The 16,770-nt window shown below is 46.3% G+C and overlaps 1 protein-coding gene across 1 annotated transcript; it reads right to left on the reverse strand.

Annotated features, from left to right (window-relative positions):
* Positions 1-2,775: 2,775 nt before the first annotated feature.
* Positions 2,776-13,057, reverse strand: LOC112253765 (synaptopodin 2-like protein). The gene is made up of 4 exons (XM_024425743.2): positions 12,665-13,057; positions 9,836-9,987; positions 7,868-8,610; positions 2,776-5,892 (listed from the first exon to the last, which is right to left on the reverse strand). The coding sequence occupies exons 1-4, from the start codon at positions 12,764-12,766 to the stop codon at positions 3,203-3,205; spliced, it is 3,687 nt and encodes a 1,228-aa protein (XP_024281511.2). The 5' UTR covers positions 12,767-13,057; the 3' UTR covers positions 2,776-3,202.
* Positions 13,058-16,770: the final 3,713 nt, after the last annotated feature.

Consider the following 16,770-nt stretch of genomic DNA (forward strand, 5'->3'; position numbering starts at 1 on the left):
TCACCTCCATGTTTCAGAGGCACCAATGTGATTGTCCCTCTTCTCTCTCTATCCTCCTCCCTCACTAGGCCTCAGAACCCAGGCTTTCCTAGTCACTTTCTTGTCATTTCTAACGGCTGTGGGAAATCCTTGACAAATCCAAACGAAAGATTCTCTCATTTCACACTTTGACATATCTCCCCTCCTCTAAATGCCAGTGAGGACCTTGACTCTGGGTTTATAACCAAACCCCTTTAAAACATTTGGCAGGGACCATATGTCCCTGCTGCTTCCATATCCACAGCCCCTCTCGTGTTTTTAACACTTCAGTCACCAAAAAAAAAATACACATCCATCATTAGTGTCATTTGTTTTAATGCAACTTGAGCGGTGGCATGGACATCAGACATCCAGAAAGGGCACACTAGTCTGGGAAGTGCTAGGTTAATGTGTTCATCCAGTTCGGTTCGCTGTCTGATCAGCTCTGCAAATAGGCAGTGACAGGATAGCAAGACACCTGTTGACTACGAGCCCAGCCAAAACAGATAGCGTTTCTCGCTGACCACTGGGAGCCAGGGATCTGACCACCAACACAAACACTCAGAATGCAGAGAGGTCTAACAGAACTTCTCCCTCCTCTCATCTTCCAAGGAGGGCTTAAGCGGACTGGAAGGGAGCCCCAGCCCTAGATCCATTAAATATTAGACCTAGCCATTGCCCAATGAAAAATTAGCAATGACCTATTTTGGAGAGGTCCAAATGTCAGTGGTTTCCTCTGAGTGAAGCATCATGGTGCTTGGCACTCGTCTGATGGTGCTCACATTGAATCAGCGCTGCTCTGACCCCCCCCTGTTTTCACCACTCTCTGTGTTGGCCTCACCTCTTCCTCCTCTGTCCTCTCATCAGAGAGGGAAGACACAGGAACTCAGCAATCCTCCTGTGATATTTCTTAAAATAAATCCTACATGTCAACATTTCAAGTTTCAAAGAATAATTCAGTACAGGCTTTCTCACTACCATGGCCCTTTAAACAGTATTTAGCTGACTGTGTAGAAAGATAAGCCTTACACAACCTCCTCCAGGACAGGCATACAGTGGGTAGACGACTGTGTATGTGTGACGTGACTGGACCAAATTCCTCTATTCAAATGTCCTGATAGACAATGATTCAACAGACAAACCAGACAAACACACGTCAGCAACAGCATGTGCGACAAGCAAGCTCATTAGTGACTGCAATCACATGGATGACTATAATTTAAAGTCTATCATAGTGCTTAGTTTACCTCATGCAAAAGATCAGGATGGTTCGTATGAGGCTAGTTCTTAGTGACGTTTTGATAGCCAATTACCTGCACAAACCAAAGGGTTGAAAAGAATCAAATGAATGGAAACACATTTCTGAGTTTCAGCAATCAACCATTCATTTAGTGAGGGTTTCAAATTATTACAATCCAACACACTTAATACAGTGGCATGCGAAAGTATTCACCCCACTTGGCATTTTTCCTATTTTGTTGCCTTACAACCTGGAATTAAAATAGATTTTTGGGAGGTGTGTATCATTTGATTTATACAACATGCCTACCAGTTTGAAGATGCAAAATATTTTTTAATTGTGAAACAAACAAGAAATAAGACAAAAAAACTGAAAACTTGAGTGTGCATAACTATTCGCCCCCCAAAGTTGATACTTTGTAGAGCCACCTTTTGCAGCAATTACAGCTGCAAGTTTCTTGGGATATGTCTCTATAAGATTTTTGCCCATTCTTCAAGTCAAAACTGGTCCAGCTTCTTCAAGTTGGATGGGTTCTGCTGGTGTACAGCAATCTTTAAATCATACCACAGATTCTCAATTTGATTGAGGTCTGTTCTCAATTTGATTGAGTTTTGGGCTTTGACTAGGCCATTCCAAGACATTTAAATGTTTCTCCTTAAACCACTCAAGTGTTGCTTTAGCAGTATGCTTAGGGTCATTGTCCTGCTGGAAGGTGAACCTCCATCCCGGTCTCAAATCTCTGGAAGACTAAAACAGGTTTCCCTCAAGAATTTCCCTGTATTTAGCACCATCCACCATTCCTTCAATTCTGACCAGTTTCCCAGTCCCTGCCAATGGAAAACATGCCCACAGCATGATGCTGCCACCACCATGCTTAATTGTGGGGATGGTATTCTCAGGGTGATGGGAGGTGTTGGGTTTGTGCCAGACATAGCGTTTTCCAAAAAGCTAAATTTTAGTCTCATCTGACCAGAGTACCTTCTTCCATGTGTTTTGGGAGTCTCCCACATGCCTTTTGGCGACCACCAAACGTGTTTGCTTAATTTTCCTTTAAGCAATGGCTTTTCTTCTGGCCACTCTTCTGTAAAACCTACCTCTGTGGAGTGTATGGCTTAAAGTGATCCTATGGACAGATGCTCCAATCTCCGCTGTGGAGCTTTACAGCTCCTTCAGGGTTATCTTTGGTCTCTTTGTTGCCTCTGATTAATGCCCTCCTTGCCTGGTCTGTGAGTTTTGGTGGGCGGCCCTCTCTTGGTAGGTTTGTTGTAGTGCCATATTCTTTCAATTTTTTAATAATGGATTTAATGGTGCTCCGTGGGATGATCAAAGTTTCTGTTTTTTTTATAACCCAACCCTGATCTGTACTTCTCCACAACTTTGTCCCTGACCTGTTTGGAGAGCTCCTTGGTCTTCATGGTGCCACTTGCTTGGTGGTGCCCCTTGCTTAGTGGTGTTGCAGACTATGGGGCCTTTCAGAACAGGTGTATATATACTGAGATCATGTGACAGATCATGTGACACTTAGATTGCACACAGGTGGACTTTATTTAACTAATTATGTGACTTCTGAAGGTAATTGGTTGCACCAGATCTTATTTAGGGGCTTCATAGCAAAGGGAGGGAATACATATGCAAGCAACACTTTTCCGTTTTGTAATTTTTTTTTTTCATTTCACTTCACCAATTTGGACTATTTTGTGTATGTCCATTACAAAATCCAAATAAAAATCCATTCAAATTACAGGTTGTAATGCAACAAAATAGGAAAAATGGGGGGATGAATACTTTTGCAAGACACTCGTAAAAGCACTTTTGTTAGGTACTGAACAAGCTCATTGATCAGTATTTGACCACCTTATTACTTTATTGTTTTGCAGATATTTGTTTTATGGCTGAGATGTGTCCAGTTCTTAGTGACAGACAAGGTCTCCCACTCCCACCTGATCACATGGCACCTGGTCTCCACACACACGGCTGGACGCCCACCTTGGTGGCGATGAAGCGGGGTTTTGGCGCCTGCATGACATTCGCCCTTAGGGGAGTGGGAAGGTTAGCAAGGAAACTAAGCTCAGGGGCACTCTGAAACTGCTTGGCTCCTTGGAGCCCACTGTAGGACACTCCAGGATATAGTGCTGGGATGGGGATGGGGTTGCGGACAGGGGTAACATTGATTCTGGGCAGTCTAGGCAGGTCCCCTGAATAGGTAGGAGCAAGGACGGAAGGTGAGGCAGAGACAGGAGCTGGGGCAAAGAAAGGGGCAGGGGGTGGGGAGAGAGGAGCAGGGGTTGGGGAGAACATATCGGAGCGGGTCAGGCGCTCTCCCAGCGTTGTGGCTGAGCGAGGAGCGATCACGGTGGGGGCCAGGCTCGGGGCTGACATGGGCGTGGGTGTGGAGAAGCGTTTGATCTCATACACACGGGCCGCTTTGACTGGGATCTGTCTGGGAGGGGTCATGGTGCTGCCCACCATAGTAGTGTACCCTCCCTGCTGCTGCCTCTGGTCCTGGTAGGAGGGAATCGCCGACAGCTTGGCAACACTACCCCCGAACATAGCTGAGTTGAGCTGGTAAGGCTGCCTTCTCATGAAATCCAGAGCTTTGATTCCCTCCCTCTGAAAGGTGATCCCTCCTTTGCCTCCTTTTCCCCCCCTGTCAGACCTGCTGGTGTCTCTCTGTGGCCCCACAGGACAGGAAGGGGCCAGCAGAGGGTTGTAGCCAATAGGCGGGGGGGCGCGGATGTTGGGGGATAACTTCCACTGTGAGTTGATATTGGGGTTGGGAGCATCCTGGGGCCCGACCCCTGGGTGGGAGACCTCATGCCGGTAGGCGGTCTCCTGTGGGGTGTCTACCACATACCGGTCCATGCGGCTCTGCCTGCGGGCAAACAGCTGAGCCCCCTTGCCCTCTTCCTGGGGGATCTGAGGGGCCTCGTGGATGACCCTAGGTTTGGGGGCCACCAGTGGAGGCATCCTTCCCTGGCAGACTTCAGCACCCTGGTCTTCTTCTGCACCAGACTCAAAGCCCATCACACTCTCTGAGTAGCTTCTGTAGTGGGGCCTGTCATCCAGGTTCTGCACCATGTTCAGCAGGTCAGGGTTGGGAGAGTTCTTCTTCTCAGCAGGTACTCGAAACATGGGCCTCCTGCCGCTGCGCCGACGAGCCTCCAGGAGGATGCCGGTACGACCACCAGGGGCAGGTGGGACCTTGGACATGGGGGATCTGAGTATAGGTGTTGGAGTTGTGGGGTTTGGGAGTGGGACAACTGAGACAGAAGCTTGTGGCATCTGGGCAACAGAAACTTGAGGTTGGTGTATGGGGTCAAACGACACTGGAGCTGGGGCTGATTGAGCCACTGAGACTGGGGCTTGGGGTATGGGTGCACCTGAGAATGGTGATGAGGGTGGAATTGAGGGTACATTGGCAAATGATCCTGGAGGTGAGGGTATGGGGCCACCTGAGAATTGTGCTGGGGGTGGAGGTATGGCTGTGAAGGAAGCCTGTGGAACAGAGGGCATGGGTGGTTCTGCCAGGTTCTCCACAGAGAAGGCAGGACGAGGATGAGTCGCCAGTGCTGAGGCTGAGGTGGAGAAGGGTCCTCTGGACACAGAGGACGGGGGAGAGAAGAAGGCGGGATTACCACTTGGAGGCGGCTCTGATGAGGTGGAGAAGGGAGGTCCTACAATAGACACCGAGGTCGCCGGGCGCTGGGCGCTTTTGGTGATGACGGGGCGGAACACAACAGGAGCGGTGGCAGCTCGGTTGGTCACGAACCCTGGGTTGAAGGGGCGGGCTGTTCTGTTGAGAACAGAGCTGGAGGAGAGTTCTGGCAGCGGTGTTTGGGGTGGAGGTATGTGAGTGGTTAAGATCGACACTTGGGTGGTGATTGGGTTGGGTGCCACAGTCAAGGGTGACATCACCACGCCAGCCGTGCTCACTGGAGAGTAGGCAACGTCTCCATTAGCCATGCTGTAGGCAGTAGGAGCAGCTGGGGCCGGTGCCATAGGCCCCTCTGCCACAGACCGAGCCTCCTCCTGGAAGGCTACAGGGGGCGGTGGTGCCATAGGCTGCTGAGGCTGGTACATCTGTGGTTGTGTTTTTGGCTGGGGCTGGCTCTGTACATATGGCTGAGGCTGCTCCTGGATCTGTAGTTGGTTCGGTGATTGGGTCCTTATCTGAGGTTGGGCGGCAGCCACCTTCTTGGCGTGCTCGGCCGCCCTCTTCCTCTGCTGCTCAAACAGCTGGGCGCCCTTCCCAGAGATGTCACTCAGGCCGGGACTGGGGGCATCTTCTGCCCCGTCCCCTCGCTCTCCACCTGCGGTCGCCCTCTTCTCCAGCGCATCCAGGTAGTCACTGTCCCAGGTGGTGTCGGGGGCGGCCGAGAAGCCATCCTCATCAAACTCTGACTCGCTTCCTGGGAAGAGACCATCTTCCTCTGGGGAATTGTGCTGCATGTCCTCGTCCACGCTGCCGAAGCTGGTCAACGTGTACTTCTTGGAGCGCTGCCTGCGCTTCTTGAACATCAGCACGCCCTTGGAGTTGGGGTTGGGGGCGTCTGTCAGAAGGGAGGCGATAGAGCGGCACTTGGTTCTGGCCTCCTTCACCTTTTTGTCTTGAACCGTGTCACCCCGGTTCAGTTCTGTAGGGGTCAGAGAGCATGTTTTAGGGTGGGCATGTCTGTAGAAATGCCATTACTGTTTCTATGTCATCTTGGTTAGGGTTGTTTCTGGTTTCAGTCCAGTCGCTACATTTTTTAAAAAGCTCTGGATGAAATGTATTTCCAATTCTTTAATAGGAGTTATAATTAATCTGAACTGATTAATAACTTAAATTGGAACTGAATCTAACATAATATACACAAAAAGACCACGGGATAGTCTTTTATAGGGTGGACTTTGATGCATTGATGACAGTAAAGGGGGATTTTTTTTTACTAGTGATGAACGACCAGATGTAACCTTTAAATGGAGAACTCAGCATGACACCAGGTTCTAAAAACAACAGGGAGAGTCTTCAACAAGCATCCATCTTCTAAGATGCTACCAGAGCACATTTGGTCAAATGACTGGCAAGCCACAGGCTTTTCACATTAACCAAGGTAATGGAAAAATCCCTAGTTCCCAGCTACTAACTTCACCGAATAGCATAGTGTTAACAGAAAGTCCCATCATCTAGGCAGAGGTTGTACATTTCAATTCATTTGTTATGGTTTTAATTAGCGTAGGGAGGCTAAATCTATGATCCCAATGTGCCCAACCATGTAAGGATTTGTTATATAATTTGTCACCGGCAGTGTCCCTGAACAGGACATGTGAATGTGAACCTGTAATTAGGGACACCTAGGGATTAATGGCATTTTATTTCAATAACTTCTTAAAAAAGCAACTTCTTCGAATAGTCTCAGCCCTCCCTGTCCTGAAGTTGACGACTGACAGGTGGACATGTTGTAATTATTTTCCATTTATGTACTTTGTCAGGAGTTTATTTATTGGCATAAAGTATGAAATGAAAACATACTCTACAGTAGATAACAGAGATTCTCTGTTATTGTAACAAAGCATTTTTATATATGGAATTTCCCTTTAATTTATTGAATTTCCCTTTAATTTATGGAATTTCCCTTTAATTTATGGAATTTCCCTTTAATCTGCCATTTAGTCCATCTGTCCAGGGATCGTCTTTGCTTGACAAACTCAAATGACTCCAGCTACTTATGTGATCCTGCTTTGGGTGGCTTTTCAAAATGAGTTTTAGTGGCTGATATGTTTTCTCACGCCGACATAATTGATTCATTTTACTGATCCGTTCTTGGCCTTATCTGAAAACCATACATTTCTGTGTTCCTTTGGACTAAGTGTAGCGTTTGAAACATCTGTGACGAAACGTTATCCCATAGCAAACCTCTTAAACTCTGATACACAAACATGAATTCTTCAGCTGTTAGCCCAGGTCACTGGTCCATACATCAGCTGCCTGACAGACTGATCAGAGCAGAGGGCAACCCCGCCTCACTATTATTAGCTATTGGTGTATCGGTGCCTAACCATCCGACCAAAGACACCACGTGTGTGTATTTTGTATATTCATATGTGTATGAATGGAATGTGATCATATTTTGTTTATTCACTTTTACACGTGTCTTACTTATACATGTAAATATGTATGTTTTTCTTAAACGTACCCTTGTTTTTTTATTTCAGTCTTAGCGAGATGTAGCCAGACATGAACAATGGAGGGGAATATAGTGGAGCAGAAGGACAGAAGTGATATATAAAAGTGGTCAAAGAGGGAAAGTGAGACAGGGGAGAAGGACTCTGCTATTTGATACCAGAGAGCAGCTGCATGGAAATGCTTTTCCCAGTTCATACATGCAGTGCTCAGGTTACCGGGCAACTGAACCAGGGGACAAATATAGCCCCTATTCTACGTAGAAGGGACCGCCTCAAAATGGCCCCTTGCAGACTTATGCTGCCTCATGGGGAACACTCTGCCTTTACCTGAGAGGACAATGTCATTTGTTATGCAGTGACAACCTCAACTAGCCATTACATTACTAATTATTTGTACAGTAACAAATCCCGTATCACCCCATGGGTCATGATTTGTTTACTCACTGGCTTGCTTGGCCTTGTCCATGTAGGTGACACTGAGCTCCTCGTCCAGAGGGGTGTCTATAGGCCCCACCATGGGCACCATCTGCCTACGGGAGCTCAGCTGCATGGCCTCCTTTGCCCTCTCGGGTGACACTAGTGGGACAACGTTGGATGGCTCCTGGAAGGTTCTGTCCTCCTCCATCACTCTGTCCTGCCCTGAGACCTGGTCCTCAACCGAGGAGATGATGGAGGATGTCTCTGTGGAGGTCTGGGAGGACCACATCCCTGGAGGGGGCTGGAAGATCACCTCCCTGCGGGCCACCCCTGGCAGGCCCTCCCCCCCCCCTCTGCCATCCAGTAACCCGTGGCCCAGGAGCCCTGGGTAGACCCGGGCATCTGGGGCACTGTCATAGCCGCTAAACTCTGAGGTCTCCCCTCCCTCCGGGGAGGCTCTACCGAAGGCTTTTCCGGGTAAGTTGCTGGGATTTCTGTGCTTCTGCCTCCTCTGCCTCTCGTTGGCCGCCACTTCTGCGTCACTGTCTGTCTCCCCGTAGTAGGCCTCGCTGCCTGGGGGCGAGGTGAGGCATCTGCGCACCATGGGGGATAGGATGGAGGACCTGCCATGGGGGACCTCCATGACAGTGGCTGTGTGGTGCAGTCTGGAGGAGGGGGACATGGCGCGCAGGGTGGCTCGGTACTCTTTGTCGATACGGGGTGATGGGGCACGGGTCAATAGCACCACGGACTGGAAGCCTGCCGGCGCCCTGTAGGAGCAAATTCACGGTTACTTAACTATTGTTGGTCATACTGTTCTGGCTTATCCAGGTTACTAGTCCAACGCTCTAACCACTAGGCTACCTGAGGTGGCAGGGTAGCCTAGTGGTTAGCGTGTTGGACTAGTAACCGAAAGGTTGTAAGTTCATATCCCGAGCTGACAAGGTACAAATCTGTCGTTCTGCCCCTGAACAGGCAGTTAACCCACAGTTCCTAGGCCATCATTGAAAATAAGAATTTGTTCTTAACTGACTTGCCTAGTTAAATAAAGGTAAAAAGATCCTATTTGTGTAGCACTTAATGATGGTTTAGCACTTAATGATGGAGTAAAACTTAATGTTTGATTAAAACTTAATGATGGAGTAAAACTTAATGATGGAGTAGCACTTAATGATGGAGTAAAACGTAATGATAGATTAAAATGTAATGAGTTAAGTAAAACTTAAAACCGCTTAAGGATCAGACCCTTTTTTTTCCAATTTTCGCATACCCATACCCAAATCTAACTGCCTGTAGCTCAGGCCCTGAAGTAAGGATATGCATATTCTTGGTACCATTTGAAAGGAAACTCTTTTAAGTGTGTGTAAATGTGAAAGGAATGTAGGATAATATAACACAATAGATATGGTAAAAGATAATACAACCTTTCTTTAGTCATCTTTCAAATGCAAGAGAAAGTCCATAATGTATTATTCCAGCCCAGTTGCAATTTCGATTTTGGCCACGAGATGGCAGCAGTGTATCCACAAAGGTTTAGACTGATCCAATGAACCATTGCATTTCTGTTCAAAAATGTGTGTCAAGACTGCCCAAATGTGCCTAATTTGTTTATTAATACGTTTTCATGTTCAAAGCTGTGCACTCCTCAAACAATAGCATGATATTATTTCACTGTAATAGCTACTGTAAATTGGACAGTGCAGTTAGATTAACAAGAATTTAAGCTTTCTGCCAATATCAGATATGTCTATGTCCTGGGAAATGTTCTTGTTACTTACAACCTCATGCTAATCGCATTAGCCTACGTTAGCGCAACCATTCCGTAGGGGACCCACTAATCCTGAAGTTAATGATGAAGTAGCCCTTCACGATGGAGTAAAACTTTATGATGGAGTAGCACTTTATGCTAATATAGTATGTAAAACAATGTGTTAGCAGCAGGGTTATTTGACAGACAGGTGTACCCATCAATGGTGATTGTAACTGCTCTCTGACCTCTTGACTTGGATGTGTAGTATTCCTGGGGAGCTGTCGATTATGGTCATGGCCTGGGCGTGGGACAGACCTCTACATGGCTGGTCGTTGATGGACACCAGCTCATCACCCTCCCGCAGTCCTGCTCTGCACGCCTTACTGCGCTTACGCACCTACACCAGCAGAGATGCAAAATATCACACAAAGTATTCAATATGAGACTGCCAACAGCACCCATTACGATACTCTCTCTTCATTACGATCTCTTTATCTAACGTTCACTCTCCCTCTCTAACTATTTATCTCTGTCATCTCTCCTATTATATGAAAAGTGATACTGCGTGGAGAGCATGACAAAGCCGCTCTTGATGTCTAGTCTTGATGACTTGCTCTGACAGCTTGGACGTGCTACAGACATTGCCCACAACCTGTGGCAGAAGTGAAACCCTCTTACCCACTTTATCAGGGAAATGCTAGCCAGCACCTCTACTCCCCCATGTACTCTCCCTCTATTTGTGTACAGGGTCAACCGATAGGCAGCAGCTTACCAGTCCTATGCTATTATACTGTGTACATGTAAGTTGTGTAGTACCTAGTATATTGCAGAGGAATTTATTTATCCTAGACCCCTAGAGTTTACTCTAGGATATGATACTGAAAACATCTGCATATTGAATAGGTTAGGGCTACAAATACTGTGCACGTGTTCATTGTTTGGATCTGAGGCCGGGTATACAGGGTTCAACCCAATTCATCACTATAAGAATATTCAGGGCTGACATTGTTGACCTGTAATTATATCACAGGTCCCAGTTAGCTAACCTATCAAAGTGGCCCTGACTTTGTGTTGCTACTTGAGCAAGGCGACATTGATAAGTCAATCAGTCACCTTGTGGTCTTAGCTCCTGGCTGCTGCCCCTGTATCAAAACACACACACGCACGTGCAGATTCACATGTGCACACACAAACACACACACACACACACATAACATGATTATTCCGCCTCCATTTCTGAGGTCAGGGGTCATACGCTTTTAGATTGGCCACCACAGACACAGCTGTCTGTTCAGATAAGGTGAGCTGACGTCCTAAGCTCCTGTGCAACTCACCTCCATGTTGGATTATGATCTACAATATTTGAGGAACCATTATTCTAAGGGCTCTAATAATAATATTGTTCTCTATTATGCAATTCAGGAAGTAGGGTACGGCCATCATGTTGATGCAACCAATGAGATCTCAAGAGCGTGTGCATGTTGAAGCTACATGACCTAGAACCCTCAAACACAACTCTGGACCTCTGAGCCAGTTCCACTGCATTTTTACATTGTTCCCCTCTAGCCAGGGACTGCTTTAGACCTGGGACACCAGGTGTGTGCAATTATCAGGTAGAAGATAAAACCAGCAGGCTCCGGGCCTCGTAGGGTAAGAGTTGAATACCCCTGACCTATAAGAACCTTTTACTCTGGTAGAAACTGGATACATCAGTGATTACATTGATGTGTGTGAAGATAGAGTATTTTGTCTTTATTTTGGAGCACTGGCAAAGAATACAGCCTTCACTAGGCTGAAACACACACCTTAGTGAGTCACCCCTCAACCCAGAATAGCCAGGTTGAAAAGCAAACTATTCTCAGTTAACACTCAGTAAATGTGGTTTCAGTGTGTGTGTGTGTGTGTGTACACTGTATGCACTAAAATAACCTATCTAGAAAAAGGACTTCTATTCAGATGGGCAGAGAATAGATCCAACAGAAATACTTTGATGTAAATCCTTCCTGAACTGTGAACTGATATGCTGTATGTACAGTATCTATGACAACTTTGATGAGCTGAATAACCTCTTGTGAATGTGTGTAGTGACTGACTGAGAACCAGCCACTCAGAAACAAGTGCCAATGATGACCTTCTGCAAATGATGACCCTGATCTGTCCAACATCGGCGTAATCATGCACCAAAAGCTTTATGGAAAACAGTACTTCATGTGTATTTTACAGCTAGATATTTTTTTCCCCATGTCATTAGGGCTTCATGATCAAAATCCACATAGCACTAAATGATATGTCTGCATAGAAACACACTATTTCTTACACACACAAGATCTATGACTACTGATATGAAAGGTGATTAAAGAAAAAAACATACCACATGGGAGGTTGAGAGGGGTTGCTACATACCCACATGAAAAAATACTACAGTTGACTATAGAATACTACAGTACTTACTATAGAATTCTGTAGTAAACTGTAGAATACCATACTACACACTGTAGTATCCCTCGATCATGTGTATTACTTACTATAGAATGTTGTCGTATACTGTAGAAGACTATAGTAAATACTACAGTATAATCTGCTGAAAACTCTGCAAAAACACCACTTTTTTAAACTATAGTAAATATTACAGTATTTAATTTGCATATACCCTGCCTATTCCCTCCCCCATATCCCAACACTATATTCAAAACTATAGTATATAAATATAATAATACTAAAGTATTTAGACAAGAGTAATTTGGATTTTTTTTTTTTAATGGGTACATTCCAAGCAGTAGAACTTTAAAGTTCAACAGCTCTATCAATCACTCCAATGTCTACACATGAGACCCATTCCAGAACAGACACATGAGTCATCCTCAGGCCTTTCGGTCCCTGCCCATGGTGGCAGCCAATATTCCATCCGAACCACATTCACAACCCTTCATATCCCACTAATTCTGGACTCCATACAGTATATCATAGAATGTACTGTCATCGTAAAAAACGAACCCCCACCATTTTTTTCTGCTATTATTCAGAATGGATCCTTTGTAACAGTTTTACCATCCTATCTTTCACTGAAGCCATACCTTGGCCACCTGAAGTGGTTTCTGGTGCTCCACGCCCCCCTGGAGACGAAAGCCCCATGGTGCTCCACCGGACAAGGTGATTACAACCTCTTCTGACACCATTATTGTGTGATACCTTCCCCTTTTTTGTGTTTCTGTCCGTTTGTCTGTCTTTTTTGTCTTTCTGGGGCGGGGGGGCCCTCAATGCGTTTGCTCCATAGTTGTCAGGGCCCCTCAGAGGGCTCTGTCCACTCTCCTTCAGCTATAATATCCTGGAGCTGATTTCTCTCAGCCCGTACTCTGGCACCTGGGCACACATACACACACTCTCCCCATTGACACCCACACATGCCCACACACACTCTGAGTATGAGCAATGCTGATAGGGTTGCAGGCTGGAGGAGCTGAAATAAAGAGAGAGGGGGGACAGAGAGAGGGGGAGAGGGAGAGGGAGGGAGAGAGAAAGAGAGAGAGGGGGAGAGGGAGAGGGAGGGAGAGAGAAAGAGAGAGAGAGAGGGAGAGGGAGGGAGAGAGAGAAAGGAGGGGGAGAGAGAGAGAGAGAGAGAGAGAGAGAGAGAGAGAGAGAGAGAGAGAGAGAGAAAAATAGAAAAAAAGAGAAAAAGAGAGAGGGGAGAGAGAGAGAGAGAGAGAGAGAGAGGTAGGAAAGGAGAAGATAGGATGGGGTGAGAGACCTGTGTCTGCTGACACAGAGGAATGCTGGCCTGGGTGAGTGAGGAGGGGTTCTAACTGCACACTTGTCCTGTCACTAAGACAGCAGAGTTACATTTTCTTTCTATTTAACCTACATTTTATAAAGGAGTCATACTGAGACCAAGGTCGCTTTCACAGATGAGCCCTGAATTACAAAAATTACAGAAATACACACATCAAAATATAAGTACAAATAGCAAGCACAAAGAAAACATGGTCATAAAAACCAACACATTCATCAGTAATAAGGTCCTCAATCAGCTTTCTGAATTGCCCTAGAGCCCTCAAACTCAACTCTGGACCCCAAAGCCAGTTCCACTGCATTTTTACATTGTTCCCCTCTAATCAGGGACTGATTTAGACCTGGTACACCAGGTGGGTGAATTTAAATTTAAAAAAAAAAAAATATATATATATATATATATATATATATATATAAAACCTTTATTTAACCAGGTAGGCCAGTTGAGAACAAGTTCTCATTTACAACTGCGACCTGGCCAAGATAAAGCAAAGCAGTGTGACAAACACAGAGTTACACATGGAATAAACAAACGTACAGTCAGTAACACAATAGAAAAAAAGTCTATATATAGTGTGTGCAAATGGTGTGAGGAGGTAAGGCAATAAATAGGCCATAGTAGCAAAGTAATGACAATTTAGCAAATGAACACAAATTAACATGCAGATGATGATGTGCAAGTAGAAATACTGGTGTGCAAAAGAGCAAAAAAGTAAATAAGGTAGAACAGAAGACCAGTAGGCTCCGGACCTGGTAGGGTAAGAGTTGAATAACCCTGCCCTAGAGGCTCCAAAACATCAAATTTAAGAACATATTGAAGATTGTTCCACAAACAAGGTGCAAGAAAACTAAAAGCTGATTTACGTAACTCAGTAGAGACCAAAGGATTTCCCAGAGTTATCCATCCTTGAAACTGGGTGTGGTAACTGATACAGTATGTCTAAAGGTTGGTAATGATGTTAGGTACAGTGGGAGTTTTTGTAAAGGGGCCTCGTAAATTAAAACATAGCAATATATCAACATACGTGACATCAAAGAGGGCCAACCAAGTTTCTGGTAGAGAACGCAGTAATGATTACTAAAACTGTAACTTGTATTTAATGAAGTGGCAGCTGCATTTATATCAATGATATCGGGTACTTCCGGCGCCGACAGAGATGGCCGCCTCGCTTCGCGTTCCTAGGAAACTATGCAGTTTTTTGTTTTTTTACGTGTTACTTCTTACACTAGTACCCCAGGTCATCTTAGGTTTCTTTACATACAGCCGAGAAGAACTACTGAATATAAGATCAGCGTCAACTCACCATCAGTACGACCAAGAATATGTTTTTCGCGATGCGGATCCTGTGTTCTGCCTTACAACCAGTGTAACCGAGTGGATCACATGCAGCGACCAAAAAAAAAAAAACGACTCAGAAAAAGAGGGAAACGAAGCGGTCTTCTGGTCAGACTCCGGAGACGGGCACATCGTGCACCACTCCCTAGCATTCTTCTTGCCAATGTCCAGTCTCTTGACAACAAGGTTGATGAAATCCGAGCAAGGGTAGCATTCCAGAGGGACATCAGAGACTGTAACGTTCTTTGCTTCACGGAAACATGGCTAACTGGAGAGACGCAATCCGAAGCGGTGCAGCCAGCGGGTTTCTCCACGCATCGCGCCGACAGAAACAAACATCTTTCTGGTAAGAAGACGGGCGGGGGCGTATGTCTTATGGCCAACGTGACATGGTGTGATGAAAGAAACATACAGGAACTCAAATCCTTCTGTTCACCTGATTTAGAATTCCTCACAATCAAATGTAGACCGCATTATCTACCAAGAGAATTCTCTTCGATTATAATCACAGCCGTATATATCCCCCCAAGCAGACACATCGATGGCTCTGAACGAACTTTATTTAACTCTCTGCAAACTGGAAACGATTTATCCGGAGGCTGCATTCATTGTAGCTGGGGATTTTAACAAGGCTAATCTGAAAACAAGACTCCCTAAATTTTATCAGCATATCGATTGCGCAACCAGGGGTGGAAAGACCCTGGATCATTGTTACTCTAACTTCCGCGACGCATATAAGGCCCTGCCCCGCCCCCTTTCGGAAAAGCTGACCACGACTCCATTTTGTTGATCCCTGCCTACAGACAGAAACTAAAACAAGAAGCTCCCACGCTGAGGTCTGTCCAACGCTGGTCCGACCAAGCTGACTCCACACTCCAAGACTGCTTCCATCACGTGGACTGGGAGATGTTTCGTATTGCGTCAGACAACAACATTGACGAATATGCTGATACGGTGTGCGAGTTCATTAGAACGTGCGTTGAAGATGTCGTTCCCATAGCAACGATTAAAACATTCCCTAACCAGAAACCGTGGATTGATGGCAGCATTCGTGTGAAACTGAAGGCACGAACCACTGCTTTTAATCAGGGCAAGGTGTCTGGTAACATGACTGAATACAAACAGTGCAGCTATTCCCTCCGCAAGGCTATCAAACAAGCTAAGCGCCAGTACAGAGACAAAGTAGAATCTCAATTCAACGGCTCAGACACAAGAGGTATGTGGCAGGGTCTACAGTCAATCACGGACTACAGGAAGAAACCCAGCCCAGTCACGGACCAGGATGTCTTGCTCCCAGGCAGACTAAATAACTTTTTTGCCCGCTTTGAGGACAATACAGTGCCACTGACACGGCCTGCAACGGAAACATGCGGTCTCTCCTTCACTGCAGCCGAAGTGAGTAAGACATTTAAACGTGTTAACCCTCGCAAGGCTGCAGGCCCAGACGGCATCCCCAGCCGCGCCCTCAGAGCATGCGCAGACCAGCTGGCCGGTGTGTTTACGGACATATTCAATCAATCCCTATACCAGTCTGCTGTTCCCACATGCTTCAAGAGGGCCACCATTGTTCCTGTTCCCAAGAAAGCTAAGGTAACTGAGCTAAACGACTACCGCCCCGTAGCACTCACATCCGTCATCATGAAGTGCTTTGAGAGACTAGTCAAGGACCATATCACCTCCACCCTACCTGACACCCTTGACCCACTCCAATTTGCTTACCGCCCAAATAGGTCCACAGACGATGCAATCTCAACCACACTGCACACTGCCCTAACCCATCTGGACAAGAGGAATACCTATGTGAGAATGCTGTTCATCGACTACAGCTCGGCATTCAACACCATAGTACCCTCCAAGCTCGTCATCAAGCTCGAGACCCTGGGTCTCGACCCCGCCCTGTGCAACTGGGTACTGGACTTCCTGACGGGCCGCCCCCAGGTGGTGAGGGTAGGCAACAACATCTCCTCCCCGCTGATCCTCAACACTGGGGCCCCACAAGGGTGCGTTCTGAGCCCTCTCCTGTACTCCCTGTTCACCCACGACTGCATGGCCATGCAC

This window comes from Oncorhynchus tshawytscha, linkage group LG01, assembly GCF_018296145.1.
Source record: "Oncorhynchus tshawytscha isolate Ot180627B linkage group LG01, Otsh_v2.0, whole genome shotgun sequence".
Classification (NCBI taxonomy): Eukaryota; Metazoa; Chordata; class Actinopteri; order Salmoniformes; family Salmonidae; genus Oncorhynchus; species Oncorhynchus tshawytscha.